At 39.8% G+C, this 23,249-nt stretch overlaps 1 protein-coding gene across 4 annotated transcripts in view; it reads right to left on the reverse strand.

Moving 5' to 3' along the window:
* Positions 1-23,249, reverse strand: part of HERC2 (HECT and RLD domain containing E3 ubiquitin protein ligase 2) — a 733,063-nt gene that overhangs the window by 517,562 nt on the left and 192,252 nt on the right. For all 4 annotated transcript variants that reach the window (XM_053707729.1, XM_053707727.1, XM_053707730.1 and 1 more), the window contains exons 13-14: positions 18,415-18,572; positions 17,841-17,954 (exon numbers count right to left, since the gene is read on the reverse strand). In XM_053707729.1, the coding sequence (XP_053563704.1) occupies positions 17,841-17,954; positions 18,415-18,572 (272 nt within the window). The remainder of the gene's footprint in view (positions 1-17,840; positions 17,955-18,414; positions 18,573-23,249) is intronic.

A 23,249-nucleotide genomic window follows, 5' to 3' on the forward strand; every position in this document is an offset into this window, starting at 1 on the left:
ATATACAGTAATAGACCATGAGAAAGGGGTCGCAGCTATTGATCAATTTTTAAGCACTGATCCAGATATGAAGATCGAACAGAAGCAATTCTTACTAAAGAGTATAGCTTTTATATTAAAAAATAATTACTTTATGCATGATAACAAATTTTTCTTACAGATAGAGTGTACGGCTATGGGCACGAGGTTTGCACCTAGCTACGCCAACCTGTTTGTTGGCAATTGGGAAGAATCTTTCTTCCAGGAGGGTAGCTATGGTGCAAACCTCGTGCTCTATAGACGCTACATCGATGATGTCCTGTTAATATGGAGGGGGTCTGAAGTAGAGCTATTAAGGATGTTTGATAATATGAATGCTAATGATAGGGGACTAAAATTTACCTTTAATTATAGTAGGGAGACTGTCATCTTCTTAGATTTGGAAATCATGGTGGTAAATAATGTAGTGGAAACAAAAACCCACTTTAAAGAAGTTGACTCTAACAGTTTCATACATGCCAATAGCTGTCATCTCCAGCAATGGAAAGATAACATCCCGTTCGGCCAAAGTCTGAGGATTAAGAAAAATTGCTCTAGACCCCAAGACTTTGAAAATCAGATTGGGATTCTAATGGAAAAATTCTTAGATAGAGGATACAATAAAGAAACTGTAAACAAGGCTGTATCACGGGCTAGGGAGACTGATAGAAAAGCCCTACTTTCATACAAACAAAAGACGAATATAGCAAATACAGAGGTAATCAATGTCCCATTCATTACAGAGTACAGTGCAGATCATGGTCTTATGAGAAAGATCTTAAATAAAAATTGGGGTATACTTAAAGCAGACCCTATTATAGGAGACTCTTTACCAACGAAACCACAAATGATCTTTAGAAAATCTAAAAACTTCAAATCTATCCTGGCACCGAGTGCATATCACACGAAAACTATGGTACCCATACAGAAAAATTTACAAGGAGGGAAAATAGCAGGTTTTTTTCCTTGCTATTCATGTAAGGCTTGTAAATACAGTGATAAAAGAAGTACAGTAAAAGTTCAGAAATCTGGGGAAGAATTTAGCATTAAAGAGTGTATTAGATGTACCACTAAAGGGGTCATCTATATTTTAAAATGCACTTGTGATCTGATATATTTTGGGGAAACAAAAAGAATGGTAAAAGATAGGATAAGGGAACATCTCCTTTGTATTGAAAAGGGAATGGAAGACACTAATCTGTATAAACATTTTAAATTAGTGCACAATGGTAGAACCTCTGATCTTAAATATTGGGGAATAGCACATTTTAAACAAAATTGGAGGGGTGGGAATATAGAAAAAATCTTAAAACTCAAAGAGGCTGAACTCATATATAAATACGATACCCTATTTCCCGCCGGTCTGAACTCAGAGTTAGATATCTCCCCATTCTTATTAGATTAATCTCTACTAGATCAATTAATTTTATAGATCAATTTTAAATTTTATCCCCTGACGTATACTTGTGTCCCTTTTTTTATATAGATATATTTTTAATATAAATATATTTTCTAATATAAATGTATTTTATCATGATTTTTATTCGTAAACAGCGCAGATTATACACTTTTAAAGTTTTTTAGAATGAAGGTATAGATATAACCTCATCTATTATATAGTTTTTTACATTATGTTATCACACAGCTCATAGGGTCCCATTTATATATTTTTACTTTATCATGAAGGTTTTTTAAAAATTCAATTTATTTTTGTATACTTATTATAATATCACTATCACTGTGCACTTTATAATTAACCACTTTAGAAGATTATATGGAGTTTAGATTCTGTATCTGTTTTAACTCTAGTAATGAAGCTGATATATCATTGCTCTGAACAAATGTAGATTTGCCAATACTACCTTTAATTAATGATACACACCCCTTCTCCTATGACTAATAAAATGTAACCAATAAGAGACTGAGATACACCTTTAAAAAAGGTGCACCTGCTGCAACACCTCATCTTGAGAAAGCCCTGCAGAGGGAGAAACGCGTTGATGTTTGTTGCCAACTTCTGACTTTAAGAAGTATTTCACAGCTACCAGTTGCTGTCACAGATTGATACAGCTAGTCATCTGTGGAACTTTTAAAGAATTTTGCATCCTCTTGGTACCTGCCTGTGTACCAACACTATAAGCCTTATTGAAGGTTATACATGGAACTTTTTGCATCTACTCTAAACAGCCACATTCAGCACAAAACAGCCGTTATCAGTATCCTGCGTGCATCTTAGCACATAAAGAGCGGATACCTTGCCATTGCGAACTAAGAAGCTGAAACCTGAGAGCGACCGGAACAGAAACCAATCGGAGTGCTCAGTCGGGCCAGCGCCCCTATAAGTGACGTCACTTCCGCCACGGCGGTAATTTCATCTTTTGCTTCATCAAGAGCCGCAATTGTTTGGGGGTAAGCCTGCATCATCTGTTCACATATTAACTGTTACTGGGACTGTTTTATCCCATTTCTGGCCATAAGGAGATACATTTCGAAAAAGTCGGTGTATTGGCATAATTTGTTTTATACGGAGACGTCCGTTTTTAGTTTATTTGTTTTTTAATCTGTATTTACATATGTTGCATTAAATATTTTTAGGCAGAGCCTTGCTAAACTACACTCTACTTGTCACTGTTTATTTAAGTTTATTTTGCTTCACCAAGCCTTTTTTCTGATTATTTACAATATGCACGAATAACCTTATCACTAAGCATTTGTCACTATTATAATATTTATCAACATTGATGTTTTAACACATATCTTTTGGAATTTATCACCTGTTTTAAATTGTTTCACATTCACCTTTAGCTACAGCACTCCTGTTTAAACTTAATTTTATCTGTTTTTCACATGCCTATATTAGGGACTTTTTAGGTATATCAGGAGTTTGGTGTTTTTACTCTGCGCTTTTTATTCCATATTTCTAGAACTTAATGGAAGTGGCCAAGGTTGGCAACTGGACATCCGAACAAGATCCGCATACCAAAACCTGTGAGGCCATGCTGGAGCCACCAGCAGCACAAACGATCACTCCATGATGATTTTGGAGATCACTCTTGGAAGAAGAACTAGAGGCGAGAACATATAAGCAGGTTGATAACACCAAGGAAGTGTCAACGCATCCACTGCTTCTGCCTGAGGATCCCTGGACAGGTACCTGGGAAGTTTCCTGTTTAGATGAGATGCCATAAGATCTGTTTCAAGAAGTCCCACATCTGAACAATTTGAGAAAACACATCTGGGTGGAGAGACCATTCTCCCTGATGTAAAGTCTGACGACTGAGATAATCTGCTACCCAATTGTCTATACCTGGGATATGAACCGCAGAAATTAGACAGGAGCTGGATTCCACCCAAACAAGTATACGGGATACTTCTTTCATAGTTTGAGGACTGCGAGTCCCACCCTGATGATTGACATATGCCACAGTTGTGATATTGTCTGTCTGAAGTCAAATGAACGGTTCTCTCTTCAACAGAGGCCAAAATTGAAGAGCCCTGAGAATCGCACGGAGTTCTAAAATATTTATCGGTAATCTCGCCTCTTGAGATTTCCAAACCCCTTGTGCTGTCAGAGATCCCCAAATAGCCCCCAAACCTGAAAGACTTGCATCTGTTGTGATCAAAGTCCAGGTTGGACAAACAAAAGAGGCCCCTAGAATCATACAATGGTGATCTAACCACCAAGTCAGAGAGAGTCGATCATTGGGATTTAAGGATATTAATTGTGATATCCTTGTATAATCCCTGCACCATTGGTCTCATATGAAAACGATCATATGATGCTGCAGTCATGAGACCTAAAACTTCCATGCACATAGCCACTAAAGAGAATGATTGAGACTGAAGGTTCCGACAAGCTGAAACAAATTTTAATCGTCTCTTGTCTGTTAGGGGCAGAATCATGGACACTGAGTCTATCTGGAAACCGAAAAAAGGTTACCCTTGTCTGAGGAATCAAAAAACTTTTTGGTAAATTGATCCTCCAACCGTGTCTTTGAAGAAACAACACTAGTTGATTTGTGTGAGATTCTGCAGAACTTAAAGACTGAGCAAGTACCAAGATATCGTCCAAATAAGGAAACACTGCAATACCCCGCTCTCTGATTACAGAGAGTAGGGCACCGAGAACCTGGAAGAGCAACAAATTGGTAATGCTTGTCTAGAAAAGAGAATCTCAGGAACTGATAGTGATCTGGATAAATCGGAATATGAAGATATGCATCCTGTAAGTCTATTGTGGACATATAATGCCCTTGCTGAACAAAATGCAGAATAGTCCTTATAGTCACCATCTTGAAAGTTGGTACTCTTACATATCGATTCAAAATCTTTAGATACAAAACTGGTCTGAATGAATTTTCCTTCTTTGGGACAATGAATAGATTTGACTAAAACCCCAGATCTTGTTCCTGAAACTGAACTGGCATTATTACCCCTGATAACTCCAGGTCTGAAACATACTTCAGGAAAGCCTGAGCCTTTACTGGGTTTGCTGGAATGCGTGAGAGAAAAAATCTTCTCACAGGCGGTCTTACTCTGAAATCTATTCTGTACCCCTGAGAGACAATACTCTGAACTCATTGATTTTGAACCGAATTGATCCAAACATCTTTGAAAAATCTTAATCTGCCCCCCACCATCTGAGCTGGAATGAGGACCGCACCTTCATGCAGACTTGAGGGCTGGCTTTGATCTCTTAAATGGCTTGGATTTATTCCAATTTGAGGAAGGTTTCCAACTGGAAACAGATTCCTTGGGGGAAGGATTAGATTTCTGTTCCTTATTTTGTCGAAAGGAACAAAACCAATTAGAAGCTTTAGATTTACCCTTAGGTCTTTTATCCGGAGGCAAAAAAAAACCCTTCCCCCCAGTGACAGTTGAAATAATCGAATCCAACTGAGAACCAAATAACTTATTACCTTAGAAAGAAAGAGATAGCAATCTAGACTTAGAAGTCATATCAGCATTCCAAGATTTAAGCCACAAAGCTCTTCTAGCTAAAATAGCTAAAAACATAGATTTAACATCAATTTTGATGATCTCAAAAATAGCATCACAGATAAAATGATTAGCAGGTTGGAGTAAGCGAACAATGCTAGACAAATCAGAATCCAATTCCTGTTGCGCTAAATGTTCCAACCAAAAAGTTGATGCAGCTGCAACATCAGCCAAAGAAATTTCAGGCCTGAGAAGATGACCAGCATATAAATATGCTTTCCTTGGATAGGATTCAAGTTTTCTATCTAAAGAATCCTTAAAAGAAGTACTATCTTCCCTAGGAATAGTAGTACGTTTAGCAAGAGTAGAGATAACTTTAGGGATTTTTTTCCCAAAACTCTAAAGAAACTGCTGGCAAGGGGTACAATTTTTTAAACCTTGAAGGAGGATCAAAAAGAAGTACCAGGCCTATTCCATTCCTTAGAAATCATATCTGAATTAGCATCAGGAACGGGAAAAACCTCTGGAATAACCACAGGAGGTTTATAAACAGAATTTAAATGTTTACTAGTTTTAATATCAAGAGGACTAGTTTGCTCCATATCCAATGTAATCAACACTTCTTTTAACAAAGAACGAATATACTCCATTTTAAACAAATAAGATTTGTCAGTGTCAATATCTGAGGCAGGATCTTCTGAACCAGATAGATCCTCATCAGAGAAGGATAATTCAGTATGTTGTCGGTCATTTAAAATTTCATCAACTTTATGAGAAGTTTTAAAAGACCTTTTAAATTTATTAGAAGGCGGAATGGCAGACAAAGCCTTCTGTATAGAATCAGAAATAAATTCTTTTAAATTTACAGGTATATCTTGTGCATTAAATGTTGAGGGAACAGCAACAGGTAATGAACTACTATTGATGGATACATTTTCTGCATGTAAAAGTTTATCATGACAACTATTACAAACCACAGCTGGAGAAATAACCTCCACAAGTTTACAACAAACGCACTTAGCTTTGGTAGAACCGTTATCCGGCGGCAGAGTTCCAACAGTGATTTCTGAGACAGGATCAGATTGAGACATCTTACAAATGTAAGAGAATAAACAACATATAAAGCAAAATTATCAATTTCCTTATATGTCAGTTTCAGGAATGGGAAAAAAATGCAAACAGCATAGCCCTCTGACATAGAGAAAAGGCAAGAGGCATATAGGAATGGGGTCTTAAATAATGAAAATATTTGGCGCCAAGTATGACGCACAGCACAAACAGAAAGATATTTATTGGTGCCAAAAACGTCCGGAAATGACACACTCGCATCACAGAAGACGCAACCTTGTGAAGGACTCGGCGTCAACTAAGACACCGGAAATTACGAAATTGCGTCAACAAACTTAACTTCGCTCCAAAAAAATCTTGCGCCAAAAATGACGCAATAAAGTTTAGCATTTTGCGCCCTCGCGAGCCTAATTCTGCCCACGAAATTAAAAGATAGTCAATTTGAAAAAGACTGCACCCCAGGTAAGAAATACATTTTTCCTAAAAAAAATATTTCCTAGATATGAAACGGACAGTTTGCAAAAGGAAATATACTGAAAGCCGGAATCATGGCAAATATAAGTACTATACATATATTTAGAACTTTATAAAATACATAAAATGCCAAACCATAGCTGAGAGTGTCTTAAGTAATGAAAACATACTTACCAAAGACACTCATCCACATATAGCAGATAGCTAAACCAGTACTGAAACAGTTATCAGTAGAGGTAATGGAATATGAGAGTATATCGTCAATCTGAAAAGGGAGGTAGGAGATAACTCTACGACCGATAACAGAGAACCTATGTAATAGATCCCAGTGAGAAAAACCATTGCATTCAATAGGTGATACTCTCTTCACATCCCTCTGACATTCACTGTACTCTGAGAGGAATCGGCTTCAAAATGCTGAGAAGCGCATATCAGCATAGAAATCTTAGCACAAACTTACTTCACCACTTCCATAGGAGGCAAAGTTTGTAAAAAAAACTGAATTGTGGGTGTGGTGAGAGGTGTATTTATAGGCATTTTGAGGTTTGGGAAACTTTGTCCCTCCTGGTATATCCCATACGTCACTAGCTCATGGACTCTTGCCAATTACATGAAAGAAAAGGCCCTTCTCCAGAGCATCCTTGAAAAGGAAATAATCCTGGAAAACCTGGCAGTGTGCCAGGGAAACTCCGTTCTTCATATCAGAAGAAGTAGGTCCTGCACCCATTAAGATAGGTGCAACGATACACTGGCTTAAGAGCTTAAACAAGAGTATTGACAATCCCTCCAGAAAAACCTCTCATGGCTAAGACTAAGAGTTCAATTCCACGCAGTCAGCCTCAGAGAATCCAGCATATCCCTGTCAAAGGTCCATAGAGACAAGGCCCCTAAACTGCCATACAACTCGTAGATATAAACGGAGCAAGCCGTCTCACAGAAGCCTGATCCTTCTAGAATCGAACCATCCACCACAAAGAGTAACATTGCCAAAAGAAAAGAAGGTTAAAAAGTAACCTCTAAGGAATGCTAGTGCTAGCATACTCTGGATGAAAAAGCCAGAGCCCCACCTGGGTTCAAACCCACCTCCTGATACAGAAGCAATAGAGCTAACACTGACGCCTTGCTTGATCGTCGTCCCCATCAGCTACAAACATTCGGAAAATTGTTTCTGCCCGGTTTCAAAAACAGAATTTATGTTTACCTGATAAATTACTTTCTCCAACGGTGTGTCCGGTCCACGGCGTCATCCTTACTTGTGGGATATTCTCTTCCCCAACAGGAAATGGCAAAGAGCCCAGCAAAGCTGGTCACATGATCCCTCCTAGGCTCCGCCTACCCCAGTCATTCGACCGACGTTAAGGAGGAATATTTGCATAGGAGAAACCATATGGTACCGTGGTGACTGTAGTTAAAGAAAATAAATTATCAGACCTGATTAAAAAAACCAGGGCGGGCCGTGGACCGGACACACCGTTGGAGAAAGTAATTTATCAGGTAAACATAAATTCTGTTTTCTCCAACATAGGTGTGTCCGGTCCACGGCGTCATCCTTACTTGTGGGAACCAATACCAAAGCTTTAGGACACGGATGAAGGGAGGGAGCAAATCAGGTCACCTAAATGGAAGGCACCACGGCTTGCAAAACCTTTCTCCCAAAAATAGCCTCAGAAGAAGCAAAAGTATCAAACTTGTAAAATTTGGTAAAAGTGTGCAGTGAAGACCAAGTCGCTGCCCTACATATCTGATCAACAGAAGCCTCGTTCTTGAAGGCCCATGTGGAAGCCACAGCCCTAGTGGAATGAGCTGTGATTCTTTCGGGAGGCTGCCGTCCGGCAGTCTCGTAAGCCAATCTGATGATGCTTTTAATCCAAAAAGAGAGAGAGGTAGAAGTTGCTTTTTGACCTCTCCTTTTACCGGAATAAACAACAAACAAGGAAGATGTTTGTCTAAAATCCTTTGTAGCATCTAAATAGAATTTTAGAGCGCGAACAACATCCAAATTGTGCAACAAACGTTCCTTCTTTGAAACTGGTTTCGGACACAGAGAAGGTACGATAATCTCCTGGTTAATGTTTTTGTTAGAAACAACTTTTGGAAGAAAACCAGGTTTAGTACGTAAAACCACCTTATCTGCATGGAACACCAGATAAGGAGGAGAACACTGCAGAGCAGATAATTCTGAAACTCTTCTAGCAGAAGAAATTGCAACTAAAAACAAAACTTTCCAAGATAATAACTTAATATCAACGGAATGCAAGGGTTCAAACGGAACCCCCTGAAGAACTGAAAGAACTAAATTGAGACTCCAAGGAGGAGTCAAAGGTTTGTAAACAGGCTTAATTCTAACCAGAGCCTGAACAAAGGCTTGAACATCTGGCACAGCGGCCAGCTTTTTGTGAAGTAACACAGACAAGGCAGAAATCTGTCCCTTCAGGGAACTTGCAGATAATCCTTTTTCCAATCCTTCTTGAAGGAAGGATAGAATCCTAGGAATCTTAACCTTGTCCCAAGGGAATCCTTTAGATTCACACCAACAGATATATTTTTTCCAAATTTTGTGGTAAATCTTTCTAGTTACAGGCTTTCTGGCCTGAACAAGAGTATCGATAACAGAATCTGAGAATCCTCGCTTCGATAAGATCAAGCGTTCAATCTCCAAGCAGTCAGCTGGAGTGAAACCAGATTCGGATGTTCGAACGGACCCTGAACAAGAAGGTCTCGTCTCAAAGGTAGCTTCCAAGGAGGAGCCGATGACATATTCACCAGATCTGCGTACCAAGTCCTGCGTGGCCACGCAGGAGCTATCAAGATCACCGACGCCCTCTCCTGATTGATCCTGGCTACCAGCCTGGGGATGAGAGGAAACGGCGGGAACACATAAGCTAGTTTGAAGGTCCAAGGTGCTACTAGTGCATCCACTAGAGCCGCCTTGGGATCCCTGGATCTGGACCCGTAGCAAGGAACTTTGAAGTTCTGACGAGAGGCCATCAGATCCATGTCTGGAATGCCCCACAGCTGAGTGACTTGGGCAAAGATTTCCGGATGGAGTTCCCACTCCCCCGGATGCAATGTCTGACGACTCAGAAAATCCGCTTCCCAATTTTCCACTCCTGGGATGTGGATAGCAGACAGGTGGCAGGAGTGAGACTCCGCCCATAGAATGATTTTGGTCACTTCTTCCATCGCCAGGGAACTCCTTGTTCCCCCCTGATGGTTGATGTACGCAACAGTTGTCATGTTGTCTGATTGAAACCGTATGAACTTGGCCCTCGCAAGCTGAGGCCAAGCCTTGAGAGCATTGAATATCGCTCTCAGTTCCAGAATATTTATCGGTAGAAGAGATTCTTCCCGAGACCAAAGACCCTGAGCTTTCAGGGATCCCCAGACCGCGCCCCAGCCCATCAGACTGGCGTCGGTCGTGACAATGACCCACTCTGGTCTGCGGAATGTCATCCCTCGTGACAGGTTGTCCAGGGACAGCCACCAACGGAGTGAGTCTCTGGTCCTCTGATTTACTTGTATCTTCGGAGACAAGTCTGTATAGTCCCCATTCCACTGACTGAGCATGCACAGTTGTAATGGTCTTAGATGAATGCGTGCAAAAGGAACTATGTCCATTGCCGCTACCATCAACCCGATCACTTCCATGCACTGAGCTATGGAAGGAAGAGGAACGGAATGAAGTATCCGACAAGAGTCTAGAAGCTTTGTTTTTCTGGCCTCTGTCAGAAAAATCCTCATTTCTAAGGAGTCTATTATTGTTCCCAAGAAGGGAACCCTTGTTGACGGAGATAGAGAACTCTTTTCCACGTTCACTTTCCATCCGTGAGATCTGAGAAAGGCCAGGACAATGTCCGTGTGAGCCTTTGCTTGAGGAAGGGACGACGCTTGAATCAGAATGTCGTCCAAGTAAGGTACTACAGCAATGCCCCTTGGTCTTAGCACAGCTAGAAGGGACCCTAGTACCTTTGTGAAAATCCTTGGAGCAGTGGCTAATCCGAAAGGAAGCGCCACGAACTGGTAATGTTTGTCCAGGAATGCGAACCTCAGGAACCGATGATGTTCCTTGTGGATAGGAATATGTAGATACGCATCCTTTAAATCCACCGTGGTCATGAATTGACCTTCCTGGATGGAAGGAAGAATAGTTCGAATGGTTTCCATCTTGAACGATGGAACCTTGAGAAACTTGTTTAAGATCTTGAGATCTAAGATTGGTCTGAACGTTCCCTCTTTTTTGGGAACTATAAACAGATTGGAGTAGAACCCCATCCCTTGTTCTCTTAATGGAACGGGATGAATCACTCCCATTTTTAACAGGTCTTCTACACAATGTAAGAATGCCTGTCTTTTTATGTGGTCTGAAGACAACTGAGACCTGTGGAACCTCCCCCTTGGGGGAAGTCCCTTGAATTCCAGAAGATAACCTTGGGAGACTATTTCTAGCGCCCAAGGATCCAGAACATCTCTTGCCCAAGCCTGAGCGAAGAGAGAGAGTCTGCCCCCCACCAGATCCGGTCCCGGATCGGGGGCCAACATTTCATGCTGTCTTGGTAGCAGTGGCAGGTTTCTTGGCCTGCTTTCCCTTGTTCCAGCCTTGCATTGGTCTCCAAGCTGGCTTGGCTTGAGAAGTATTACCCTCTTGCTTAGAGGACGTAGCACTTTGGGCTGGTCGGTTTCTACGAAAGGGACGAAAATTAGGTTTATTTTTTGCCTTGAAAGGCCGATCCTGAGGAAGGGCGTGGCCCTTACCCCCAGTGATATCCGAGATAATCTCTTTCAAGTCAGGGCCAAACAGCGTTTTCCCCTTGAAAGGAATGTTAAGTAGCTTGTTCTTGGAAGACGCATCAGCCGACCAAGATTTCAACCAAAGCGCTCTGCGCGCCACAATAGCAAACCCAGAATTCTTAGCCGCTAACCTAGCCAATTGCAAAGTGGCGTCTAGGGTGAAAGAATTAGCCAATTTGAGAGCATTGATTCTGTCCATAATCTCCTTATAAGGAGGAGAATCACTGTCGACCGCCTTTATCAGCTCATCGAACCAGAAACATGCGGCTGTAGCGACAGGGACAATGCATGAAATTGGTTGTAGAAGGTAACCCTGCTGAACAAACATCTTTTTAAGCAAACCTTCTAATTTTTTATCCATAGGATCTTTGAAAGCACAACTATCCTCTATGGGTATAGTGGTGCGTTTGTTTAAAGTGGAAACCGCTCCCTCGACCTTGGGGACTGTCTGCCATAAGTCCTTTCTGGGGTCGACCATAGGAAACAATTTTTTAAATATGGGGGGAGGGACGAAAGGAATACCGGGCCTTTCCCATTCTTTATTAACAATGTCCGCCACCCGCTTGGGTATAGGAAAAGCTTCTGGGAGCCCCGGCACCTCTAGGAACTTGTCCATTTTACATAGTTTCTCTGGGATGACCAACTTGTCACAATCATCCAGAGTGGATAATACCTCCTTAAGCAGAATGCGGAGATGTTCCAACTTAAATTTAAATGCAATCACATCAGGTTCAGCTTGTTGAGAAATGTTCCCTGAATCAGTAATTTCTCCCTCAGACAAAACCTCCCTGGCCCCATCAGACTGAGTTAGGGGCCCTTCAGAAATATTAATATCAGCGTCGTCATGCTCTTCAGTATCTAAAACAGAGCAGTCGCGCTTACGCTGATAAGTGTTCATTTTGGCTAAAATGTTTTTGACAGAATTATCCATTACAGCCGTTAATTGTTGCATAGTAAGGAGTATTGGCGCGCTAGATGTACTAGGGGCCTCCTGAGTGGGCAAGACTCGTGTAGACGAAGGAGGGAATGATGCAGTACCATGCTTACTCCCCTCACTTGAGGAATCATCTTGGGCATCATTGTCATTGTCACATAAATCACATTTATTTAAATGAATAGGAATTCTGGCTTCCCCACATTCAGAACACAGTCTATCTGGTAGTTCAGACATGTTAAACAGGCATAAACTTGATAACAAGTACAAAAAACGTTTTAAAATAAAACCGTTACTGTCACTTTAAATTTTAAACTGAACACACTTTATTACTGCAAATGCGAAAAAACATGAAAGAATTGTTCAAAATTTACCAAATTTTCACCACAGTGTCTTAAAGCCTTAAAAGTATTGCACACCAAATTTGGAAGCTTTAACCCTTAAAATAACGGAACCGGAGCCGTTTTGAACTTTAACCCCTTTACAGTCCCTGGTATCTGCTTTGCTGAGACCCAACCAAGCCCCAAGGGGAATACGATACCAAATGACGCCTTCAGAAAGTCTTTTCTAAGTATCAGAGCTCCTCTCACATGCGACTGCATGCCATGCCTCTCAAAAACAAGTGCGCAACACCGGCGCGAAAATGAGGCTCTGCCTATGCTTTGGGAAAGCCCCTAAAGAATAAGGTGTCTAAAACAGTGCCTGCCGATATTATTATATCAAAATACCCAGATAAAATGATTCCTCAAGGCTAAATATGTGTTAATAATCAATCGATTTAGCCCAAAAAAAGTCTACAGTCTTAATAAGCCCTTTTTGAAGCCCTTATTTACAATCGTAATAAACATGGCTTACCGGATCCCAGAGGGAAAATGACAGCTTCCAGCATTACATCGTCTTGTTAGAATGTGTCATACCTCAAGCAGCAAGAGACTGCTCACTGTTCCCCCAACTGAAGATAATTGCTCTCAACAGTCCTGTGTGGAACAGCCATGGATTTTAGTGACGGTTGCTAAAATCATTTTCCTCATACAAACAGAAATCTTCATCTCTTTTCTGTTTCTGAGTAAATAGTACATACCAGCACTATTTCAAAATAACAAACTCTTGATTGAATAATAAAAACTACAGTTAAACACTAAAAAACTCTAAGCCATCTCCGTGGAGATGTTGCCTGTACAACGGCAAAGAGAATGACTGGGGTAGGCGGAGCCTAGGAGGGATCATGTGACCAGCTTTGCTGGGCTCTTTGCCATTTCCTGTTGGGGAAGAGAATATCCCACAAGTAAGGATGACGCCGTGGACCGGACACACCTATGTTGGAGAAACCGGGGACCTTTCGTGTGTAAGGTGAATGTGATAACCACCACACTATAGAAACTGGACCTAGCAGGGAATGACATCCGATCCTGAAGAGTACGCTCAGAGAGCCGATGCGGGTCTCCACCCACCATCAAACACTAGACCCCCCTTAGTAGAAGGAACTCTCCTTCTCCAAAAGAAGAAGATCTCCCCACTGAGAGGTCCCAACTGGTATGAACCCAGAAGACCAAATCCTCCAAGCAAAATGCGTGCTGAGGAACGAAAAGAATAATTGGCAGGGAACTCCCAACCCCCAGACCTTCCTAGGACACACTCTTCCCATGGACAAGGAAACGACAAAGTCTAAACCGCCCCGGAGGGGCTTAAGAGAAAAAAAAAAATTCAGAACAGGTATATCTGAACGGAACACTGGGAGTGATTTCCCAAAACAGTTTTCCATGCAAGTCTTTAAGATAGATACACCAACTCCATGCCGAAGTCTCGGCCTCGGTTGTGTATATTACTCTCCACCCACGCGTCGGCGAAGACCAGAAGGGGGACTGGAGGGCATAACCCGAAGGCAAATTTCGCAAGATCTCAGGAAAAATTTCTGTCCAAAAGACAGAACGGCATCCAAGATACACCCTGGTGTCTACACCAGCAACTCTTGTTTAAATTCAACTCTAAAGATCGAAAACACACGAGAAAAACACAAAAAGGTCCATTAGTCAGCGGAGGAAAGAAACCCATAAAAGCCGAGACGCGAGAACTACTGTAAAATCTGTAAGCAGGATACTGTTATCTTAACCCCCAGATCCTAAGAAGCAAACCTAGGATCAGAACGAAGATAACTATAAAATATGGTTCCCAAGAATTAGATTAACTCAAAAAGGATGAACCAGGAAAGACATCCTTCTTCCTAACAAAAGGAAGGGAGAACCATACATTCTCCAACAAAAAGAAGAACTAATAAGCTCTGCTTAAAAATCATAGAACCCAATTATGACGGGAAGACCATCCCTCAACTAGGGTATGCACCAACAGTGGAGGAAAATATTCCGACAGTGAGATAGATACCAGGACAATGACTCCAAAGGTCACTTGAAAACCTTCCCTTTCTCTGAGAAGACAATTGCCAAGAAGAAAGCTAGTTCTGGCCTCTAGGACTAGATCTATATGATCCAGTATCAAGTAGCCACCTCAGATAATGCCTAAACAGGTCCAGCCTGTTTACTAGGATAGATGGGCCTTGTATAGAAAGAAGGAGCAAACCCAACTAGTATCCACAACAGGTCCTGCCTGTCATCTAGGATACAACGTATCTGCCGAACAATCAAGGCGAAAACAAAACTTCTTGAATTCCAGCAAGGCTAAAACAACTGAATAATCAAAATAAAGAAATTAAGCTCTGAGGCTTAAAATTTTCTTGAAATCATCGGGGGAACTATCACCCCAAACAGAAATTAAAATCCCATGTGATGAAACGTCTTTCTAAGAAGAGTTTCTATAACAACCCAGAGCTCTTAAAGAAAAACAAAAATCTATCTGGACCGGAATAGTAAAGTAAAAGAACAGGTAAACGTGCTGAAAAAAAGGAGTGTGCAAACAAAAACAAGTCCCGCCTGTCATACGACACAAAACCCCATTGAGCTCGGAACTGGGATTTTAAATAACATAAAACAAAAAGTAAAACAAGACAAGGAATAGGATTCCATTCCCCCTCATCTAGTTAAGATTGTTATCAGATCTAGAGGACTGATATTCAACTGACGGATCAGTACTGGGAACCTCTAACATCGCAAAAAACTCTCTCAGGAGTAAACGCATGTGTGACATCTAAATGCTAAGTCGGAAGACTCAAGTCAGCAGATTCCGACCTTGGAGGTCAACACCAATTGCTTAAGGAGCTGTTAATAGGAGTCTGGATGGGTTCGCAGAAAGCCTCTCCCTGAATCTCTAACTTTCGTCAATGCTCTCACTGAGAGGCTGACAAGACTACTTAAAACTCCAGTCCCATCTCGAAGAGTACTACCCTCCCTAAGGAACTACTCCGAAATCTTCTGAAACTTCTCTGCCAACCTCCTGTGACAAAAGGCAAAGAATGACTGGGGGATGAGGAAAGTGTCTGTGCTGGACTAGGAAGGGCTCAAAGGTAGGTGTGGGGGTGATCATTCAATAAAATAAGGGACTCAGTTTTTATCAAAGTTGTTTAAAGGTACACAAATTACAGCTTTAAAGAAGAGACAGTAAAGAAAACTACCGCAGTGCCATCGGGCACACTGTAATTAGAAAGCAACCCCACGAAGGAATAAAAAAAAAAAAAAAAAAAAACACACAACTGCAGTGCAAAAGAGAACAGCAATACATGTAAGGTAAGTAAACTTATGTTCATAAATCTTTTAAAATCTGCATAGTCTGCTGAAAAACAGTAAGAACTTTTACTAGAAACATTTTGCAATATACTTCCATTAGCAAAAATGCTTCTATTTCAAATTGAAATGAAACTGTACACATTTCAATTTTGACCTTTCTATCCATTATAAAGGGCATGAAACCCCACATTTTTTTTGTGATTCAGACATTTAATTTTAAAAAATAACTTTTTTTATTTATTTTTTTTTAAAAGTTTTTTCTTTACTTCTATTATTAAATTTACTTTGCTCTCATGGTATTCTTTCTTAAAGATCTATCTAGATAGGTAATGTGCACATTTCTGAAGCAGAACATGATAGGAAATACTGCTGCCACCTACTGTTCTTGCAAATGTATAAACTGCTGCGATATATTGCTCCAGTCACATGCACGCTCCTACACTACTTACGTTACATAATTCTGCATATAGTGCAGAATTATGTAACATTTTTTCCATCAGTTTCAGATCTTTTCAGTATTAGATGAAAAAAAGAGTGAAAGCGCCCATCCTGTAATTATGGAATACCTGGGTACGTTTGTGTGCAGTGTTTTTAAATAACATTTCAATTCAACAACAAAGTATATAAAATAAGTGAAGAACTCAACTACTTGGGTGGAGGTTTAGAGCAACTTTGGATTACTATCCAAGGAAAAGACCTGAGATTTGTAGCGAATCCTATTGGAAACTCTTAATTTTTTTTTAGAGCAGACAAATTATCCAAGTTCCAGAAACTCTCGCACCCTAGACTTTTGGTTAAATTATAAAATAATTTTAACTTTTAATATGAGCTCAAATATTAGTATCAACATTTTAATTGGCAAATTGGCATAAACAGATCTAAACGTTGCAAGAAGTAGTGGGTTTTTGGTTAAATTATAAAATAATTTTAACTTTTAATATGAGCTCAAATATTAGTATCTACATTTTAATTGCAAATTGGCATAAACAGATCTAAACGTTGCAAGAAGTAGTGGGTTATTTTTATGTAAAGAATGCATACCAATTACTTCCGTGAGGGTTTTAATCAACCAAAAAAGAAACGGTACCAAAATACTGCATTACCATATAAAGCCTGAAATTTTCTGTTAAGTAATAATCTCGCTTAACAAAGTAAGAAGTAGTGGGAACTAATGTATTCTGCCCCTACATCAGCACGTTGGCATTGTTCAAATGTTAATGCAGATATCATTGTGAGTTTAGCATTATATCAAGTAAAAAACAGTAAACACATAACATTATGGAGGATTTAGTAATTAAACACATACAGTGTTACCATACACAAATCTTGCATATGTTTTTTTAAAAGGTAGTAGTGACCCTATAAAATGTCAAGTTATATCTGCATAACACAAAATTATTCAAAATAAATGTATAAATTGGAAATACGCCAGTTCAAATTCTATATATAGTTTGTAACAGTTTTGTAAATTTTGCATATATTCCAAAAATCTCTTCAACTTTCTGTTAATAGTAATAAACCTTTTGCAATTAGTATTAATGAAAAGTTCTGTGACATTGCATCTACTAATACAACTAGTGGATGCATCTAAGAGCACTAAGAAGGAATCATACAAAAAAAGTTTAAAAAATTGAATAAAACAAAACTAGAAATAGATACAAAACAGTCGCACAACTGGTGCATTACGGTCAAGCAGCACAAAAACAAAACAATTAACAGTGAATGTTTCTAAAAGGTCTAGTGTAAAGGGGTTTTTTTTTTTTTGTTTTTTTCTTTCCCTGTATGACATTTGTCAAAGCAGCACTACAGAGAAGCAAGCGTAAAAGCCCTATTTTAGGTTTCAAACAAATTAAAATAGAAAAAATACAATATAAAAATGTCATTAGGAATTATCATGTAACAGTGTTGTGTGGGCAGTATGCCAGTAGAATGCAAGTCATGCTTACCATTCTCAGTTACTGCAAGGGTCTGAGCATCACCGCTCCCACAAGAAACATCAACAACCTTTAGACCTTTCAGTCCAGTTACTAACATGGGGACAGTCTGATCTTCACTGGAGCCTAGAGGTAACAAGAGAAAACATGATTTTATGTTCTTAAAATAACACAAAAATTTAAATGAAAACATTCAAGACTTGCATAAGCTTCTATTTATTGGTTAGATTATAAACTTTCTTTAACATTCTTTTTTCCTGGTGTTCTATTGACCATTAAGAAGGGCAGGGGCATCACCTTCATATAAAGCAAAGTTATCAAAATGAGAATATTTAAAAACAATAATCTGAGAGCAAATAAAAAAAATGGTTAGGAAGCAATCAAGTTAGCCACTTCTGCCTTACAGTAAGCTATCCAGCAAACTGGATAGCGATCTACAATGTAACACTCAACCCTACACACCCAGATGTTAAAACCACAAAGAAAACCTTATCTAAACAAACATTTTCATTCATGAGATCTGTCATTCCTACTGAAGAAGGCGGCACACCAACACACAGAAAGCCCTAATCCTTAATTAACATACCATGTCCTAGTCTTCCATAATTACCACGTCCCCATGTGTACAGCTCTCCTTCAACAGTGATTGCTGCACTGTAAGTGCTGCCACAGGCAATGTGAACAACCTGTTTCCCAGCTTCCTTTCCACACAAAGCAGACACAAGCTTAGGCTCTTCTAGTGACCTGTTAAGAAGAAAATGATAGTAGTGTATAAGGGAACCACAAATAACTAATTGAGAGTAAGGGTTAAAAATAAATAAAATCTTTAAAAAAAAAAATTGAGAATATGTCTAAATGGGATATCATATTGTTTCCCATGAACCGCTTTTTGCTTCACAACCTTGAAACTGAATGGTTATGTTTCGTACACAATAAAAGTTTGATATTTACAATTTTGCTGGAGTGTACCTCCAGATGTTCTACCTATAAATTAATTTATTCACATGAGAAAACAAGTCATATCAGCACTGATGAGTAAATTGGCTCTTACAATTGGAGAATGTAAAAGCCTTTTAAGAGGTCTGAAATAATGTGTACCAACTCTTAAATATATCACTCTTCCTGCTTGAGTCAGGAGCTTACTATGGGCCTGATGATCTAAAGCTCTCCACTCTAAAGGGATCATCTAAGAAGTCTTCATACGCAAAAAGAGAAAAGCGCTCAACCAGGGAATAAACAATAGCATAATAGCTTATTCTATAGCTAGTAACCACCACAGGAGCAGCATCTTTTTCCCAAGCATGTGCCTTTCACACAAAGCAACTTTCCTGTAGCATATCAGTCTGGTCCTGACTAAATCGTTTAGTCCAGCCCCAAAATACTAGGCAATCCATCTCTCAACAAGAAACATGGCAAACCTCAGACATACTTTTCGGTCTAGTGTGTGCTTCATCATTGAGGTGCACATTGGGCAACAGGTCCACATCTGGTTTCCTGCCATCACCCTTACTTTACATACACAAAAAAAAAGAAGTGCTCAACCAGGGAACGAACAATACCGTAATAGCTTGTTCGTCTGGGGTTGCCATGTTCCTTGTTCTGAGAGAGATTGCCTGGTATTTCGAGGCTGGACTGATCTTGTTAGGCGAGATCAGACTAATATACTCCAGGAAAGTTCTTCTCTGTGAAAAGCACAATCGGGCTAAAAGAGACTGCTTCCAGGAGGTAAAATCATCATAGAACTAGCTACTGAGCTGTTGTTTGTTCCTGAGACAGCACTTCTCTTTCCGTATGTATCTAATCTTGTCGATACTACAAGGCCTCAGCAAAAAAAAAAAAAAAAAAAAAAAAAAAAACATTGCTTAATAGTCATTTAGCTTGCAATGCAAATGTTTTGGATGTGAAGGACATACAACCACATAAAAACATTATGCTCAAAAAAAAACAACCAAAAGATTTAACATGATTTCTCTCCATGTCGACAAGATTTTGATCATTATGCCCTATATGTGAACTATAAGAGAGGGGTTTGAACCCAAACATGTCACTGATGCAGGGCAAATCAAAAGTTTGTGCCAAGCAGGATAGGCCTTCATGTGATTCCTGTTAAAGTTTGAGGGAAAATTCTTAAAAGGGAAATAAAACTCAAGATTTTTCGTTTATGATTCAGATAGAGTATACATTTTTGAACAACTTTCCACTTTACTTCTATTATGACTTATTCTTCATTCTCTTTAGACTCCTTCCCTTCCTACTATGTTTGGTGAGTGCTACTTAGGGAACTGAGTCAAGATATGAGACAATTATCGACTTAAAAAAACAAATGGGGAAAAAAAAAAACTAATCATCATGAAAACAGGTATGCCTTATAAACAAATCAAAACAAATTTGGCCTTAGGGGAAGCAAAAACATTTAGGCCCAGATTACAAGTGGAGTGCTAATGATAAAGTAGGGTGCAAGATCAATATCACTGGACCGCGCAAATTGATATTAGTGCATGGTAAAATAAATTTACCAGAGAAGATTTAGCGCGGCCAACATTCCTTTAGCATCCCCTATACTGTACATGCAATAGATAACAAGACCCCTATAAAATGTCGCTGCTATTACAAGTTAAAAAAAGTTATGGGTTGTGCTCAAGTGAAAGCTAAAAACATAATTTATGCTTACCTGATAAATTCCTTTCTTTCTTGGTAGTGAGAGTCCACAATTCCTTACTGTTGGGAATTCATCACCTGGCCACCAGGAGGGGGCAAAGACACCCTACACCAAGAGCTTTAATATCCCTCCTGCATCCCCGACCACCACTCACCACCAAGAAAGAAAGGAACTTATCATGAAAGCAAAAAACTGCCCCAGTTGTGTTAAAGACATCAGAATGATAACATTTTGTGAAAGTATGCATTGATAGCCAAGCCACAGCCTTGCAAATTTGTTCTACTGACACCTCATTTTTAAAGGCCCAAGAAGTAGATACAGAACAAGTTGAGGGAGCTGTAATACACAAAAGGCGACCACCCCAACTCCAAGTAAGCCTTGTGAATCAAATTTCTTTACTATGAAGCTAAAGTAACACAAGTGACCTTTTGACCACTAAGTTTGCCTGAAAACAGCACAAACAAACTGGACTTCTGGATCAGATCTGTATACTATGTCTTGCTGGGCCAAGCGGGAGCTATTAGGATTACAGAAATTTGTTCCTGCTTGATCCAAGCAATCAAAAGAAGCACCATTTAAAGCAAATAAACTAGATCATAATACCAAGGAACTGATAGTCTGTCTATCAATTCTGCCTGAGGCTCCCTCAACCTCAATCCGTATCTGGGGTGTTCATGGTTCAAGTGAGACACCAAGAGGTCTATCGCAGGTAGACCTAAACATTGCACCAACTGATTGAAAATCCTCTGATTGAGGGACCATTCGTCCAAGTGCAAAGTCTGACAAATCAGATAATCCGCTTCCCAGTTGTTGACCCCCAGAATTTTAATTTCTAAAATGGAATGCTGATAAATCTCTGACCAACTCAGGATACAAGAAACTTCTCATCTCCAGAACACAGTATACCACTTTGATGATTGATATAGGCTACAGCCGTTTTGTTGTCTGACTAAAAGCAAATGAAAGGAACTTATCTGAGAAAATTGCACAGAGTTTCAACACATTTATTGGTAGCCTCGCTCCCTGAGGCGACCAGACTCCCCGAGACCTCCAAGAGCCTAGACCACCCGCCTAACCTAATCAGAAACACTACCTCCACACACTGAGTTAAAAGTAACTTGAGAAAGGGACTACAGATTCCAGCAAGCAGGCTGTAGCTTGAGCTGGTCTGTCAAGAAAAGCCTCATGATGACTAAATCTATAATGACCTCCAGAAAGTACACCCTTGTAAGGAGCGAGCAAACCCAGACATGACTGCAAAGAAACCAGAGTAGCTTCTCTGTATGAGCAGTCACTAAAGGTAAAAAGAAACTTGTACCAAAATATCATTCAAGTAGGGAGCCATAGCTATTCCCTTGGCTCTGATGACTGACAGGAGAACGCTCAAAACTTTTGTAAAGATCCTGGGGGCTGTAGCAAGTTCAGAGGGGAGGGCTACAAACTGACGTCTGTCCAGGAAGGCAAAGGGGAGAAATAATGCAAGTAAGCATTCTTCAAGTCTATAGTTGTCATAAGCTGACCTTGGAGAACAAAAGGAAGAATTTATCTTATAGTTTCCATCTTGAAAGGAGGAACTCAGGAACGTTTTCTTAAGGTCTTCAGATCCAGAATGGATCTGAAAGTCCCCTCCTTCTCTGGAACAATGAAACGATTGAAATAGAGACCTCTCCCTTGTTCTGATATAGGAACAGGGGCAATTACTCCCATGTTTTCCAGATCCTGCACACACTGAAGGAATGCCACTCATTTTACTAGTCTCCAAGGCATGAGACTGAATAAACCTCTCTCGAGGAAGCCATGACCGAAAACCTATCCTGTACCCATGAGAAAATATTTCCAGTACTCCAGAGTCCTGAAAAAACTGATAACAGGCCTTCTTAAAAAGACAACATGCCCCCTACCAGCTCTGGATTGGGTGCTGCACCTTCATGCAGATTTTGCATTGGAGGTAGACTTCTTGGTTTCGTTGGACCTATTCCAGACTGGATAAGGTTTCCAGGTAGATTTTGAGGAATCTGGTTTTTAAGATGAGCAAGATTTCTGATTCCTTGAGTAGTGAAAGGAGCGAAACCTGTTGCTAGATGTATCCTTACATCCAGATCTTTTTATCCTGGGATAGAAAGGCTCTCTGGTCACCTATGACCATGGAAATAATAATTCCAGACCAGGACCAAACAAGTTTTTTCCTTTGAAGGCTAACATTAGAACTCTTGACTTCGAAACCATGTCAGCAGACCATGACTTCAACCAAAGAGTTCTTTTTGAGATGACAGCCAAAGTCTTATTTTTCGCATTAAGGCGGATGACTTGAATGATCACATCAAAAATACAGAGAGTGTGCAAACCACAAATAAAGAAAACATTCCTGAAACCAGCTCTGATATAGAATCACACCAAAGAGATGCTGCACCTGTTACCCACAGCTGGTTGAAACAACACGCCACCCAGTAGGAAGGCCTCCACCTTCCAGCTTCCTAACTATAGGTTCTCTGAAAGAATTGCTGTTTTCAAGAGGGAGGGTGGTTCATCTAGCTAAGGTAGAGATCACTCTATTCACCTTGGGAATGGTTTCCCTTAGGGAGAAGGAATAAATAAAAAAACCCAGTCCTTAGAACTTCCTTAAAAGGGACAGTATACTGTTAAAAAAAAATTCCCTTCTCCCTTAATGTATCTCTACTGAGTATGAAATGTGTGAGAAATTTAATTTTCAGGTTTATTTGGGTATATGAAATTGCTAGTTATTTTCATTAAAACCATAACCT

The sequence above is a fragment of the Bombina bombina genome, chromosome 3 (genome assembly GCF_027579735.1).
Source record: "Bombina bombina isolate aBomBom1 chromosome 3, aBomBom1.pri, whole genome shotgun sequence".
Taxonomy (NCBI): domain Eukaryota; kingdom Metazoa; phylum Chordata; class Amphibia; order Anura; family Bombinatoridae; genus Bombina; species Bombina bombina.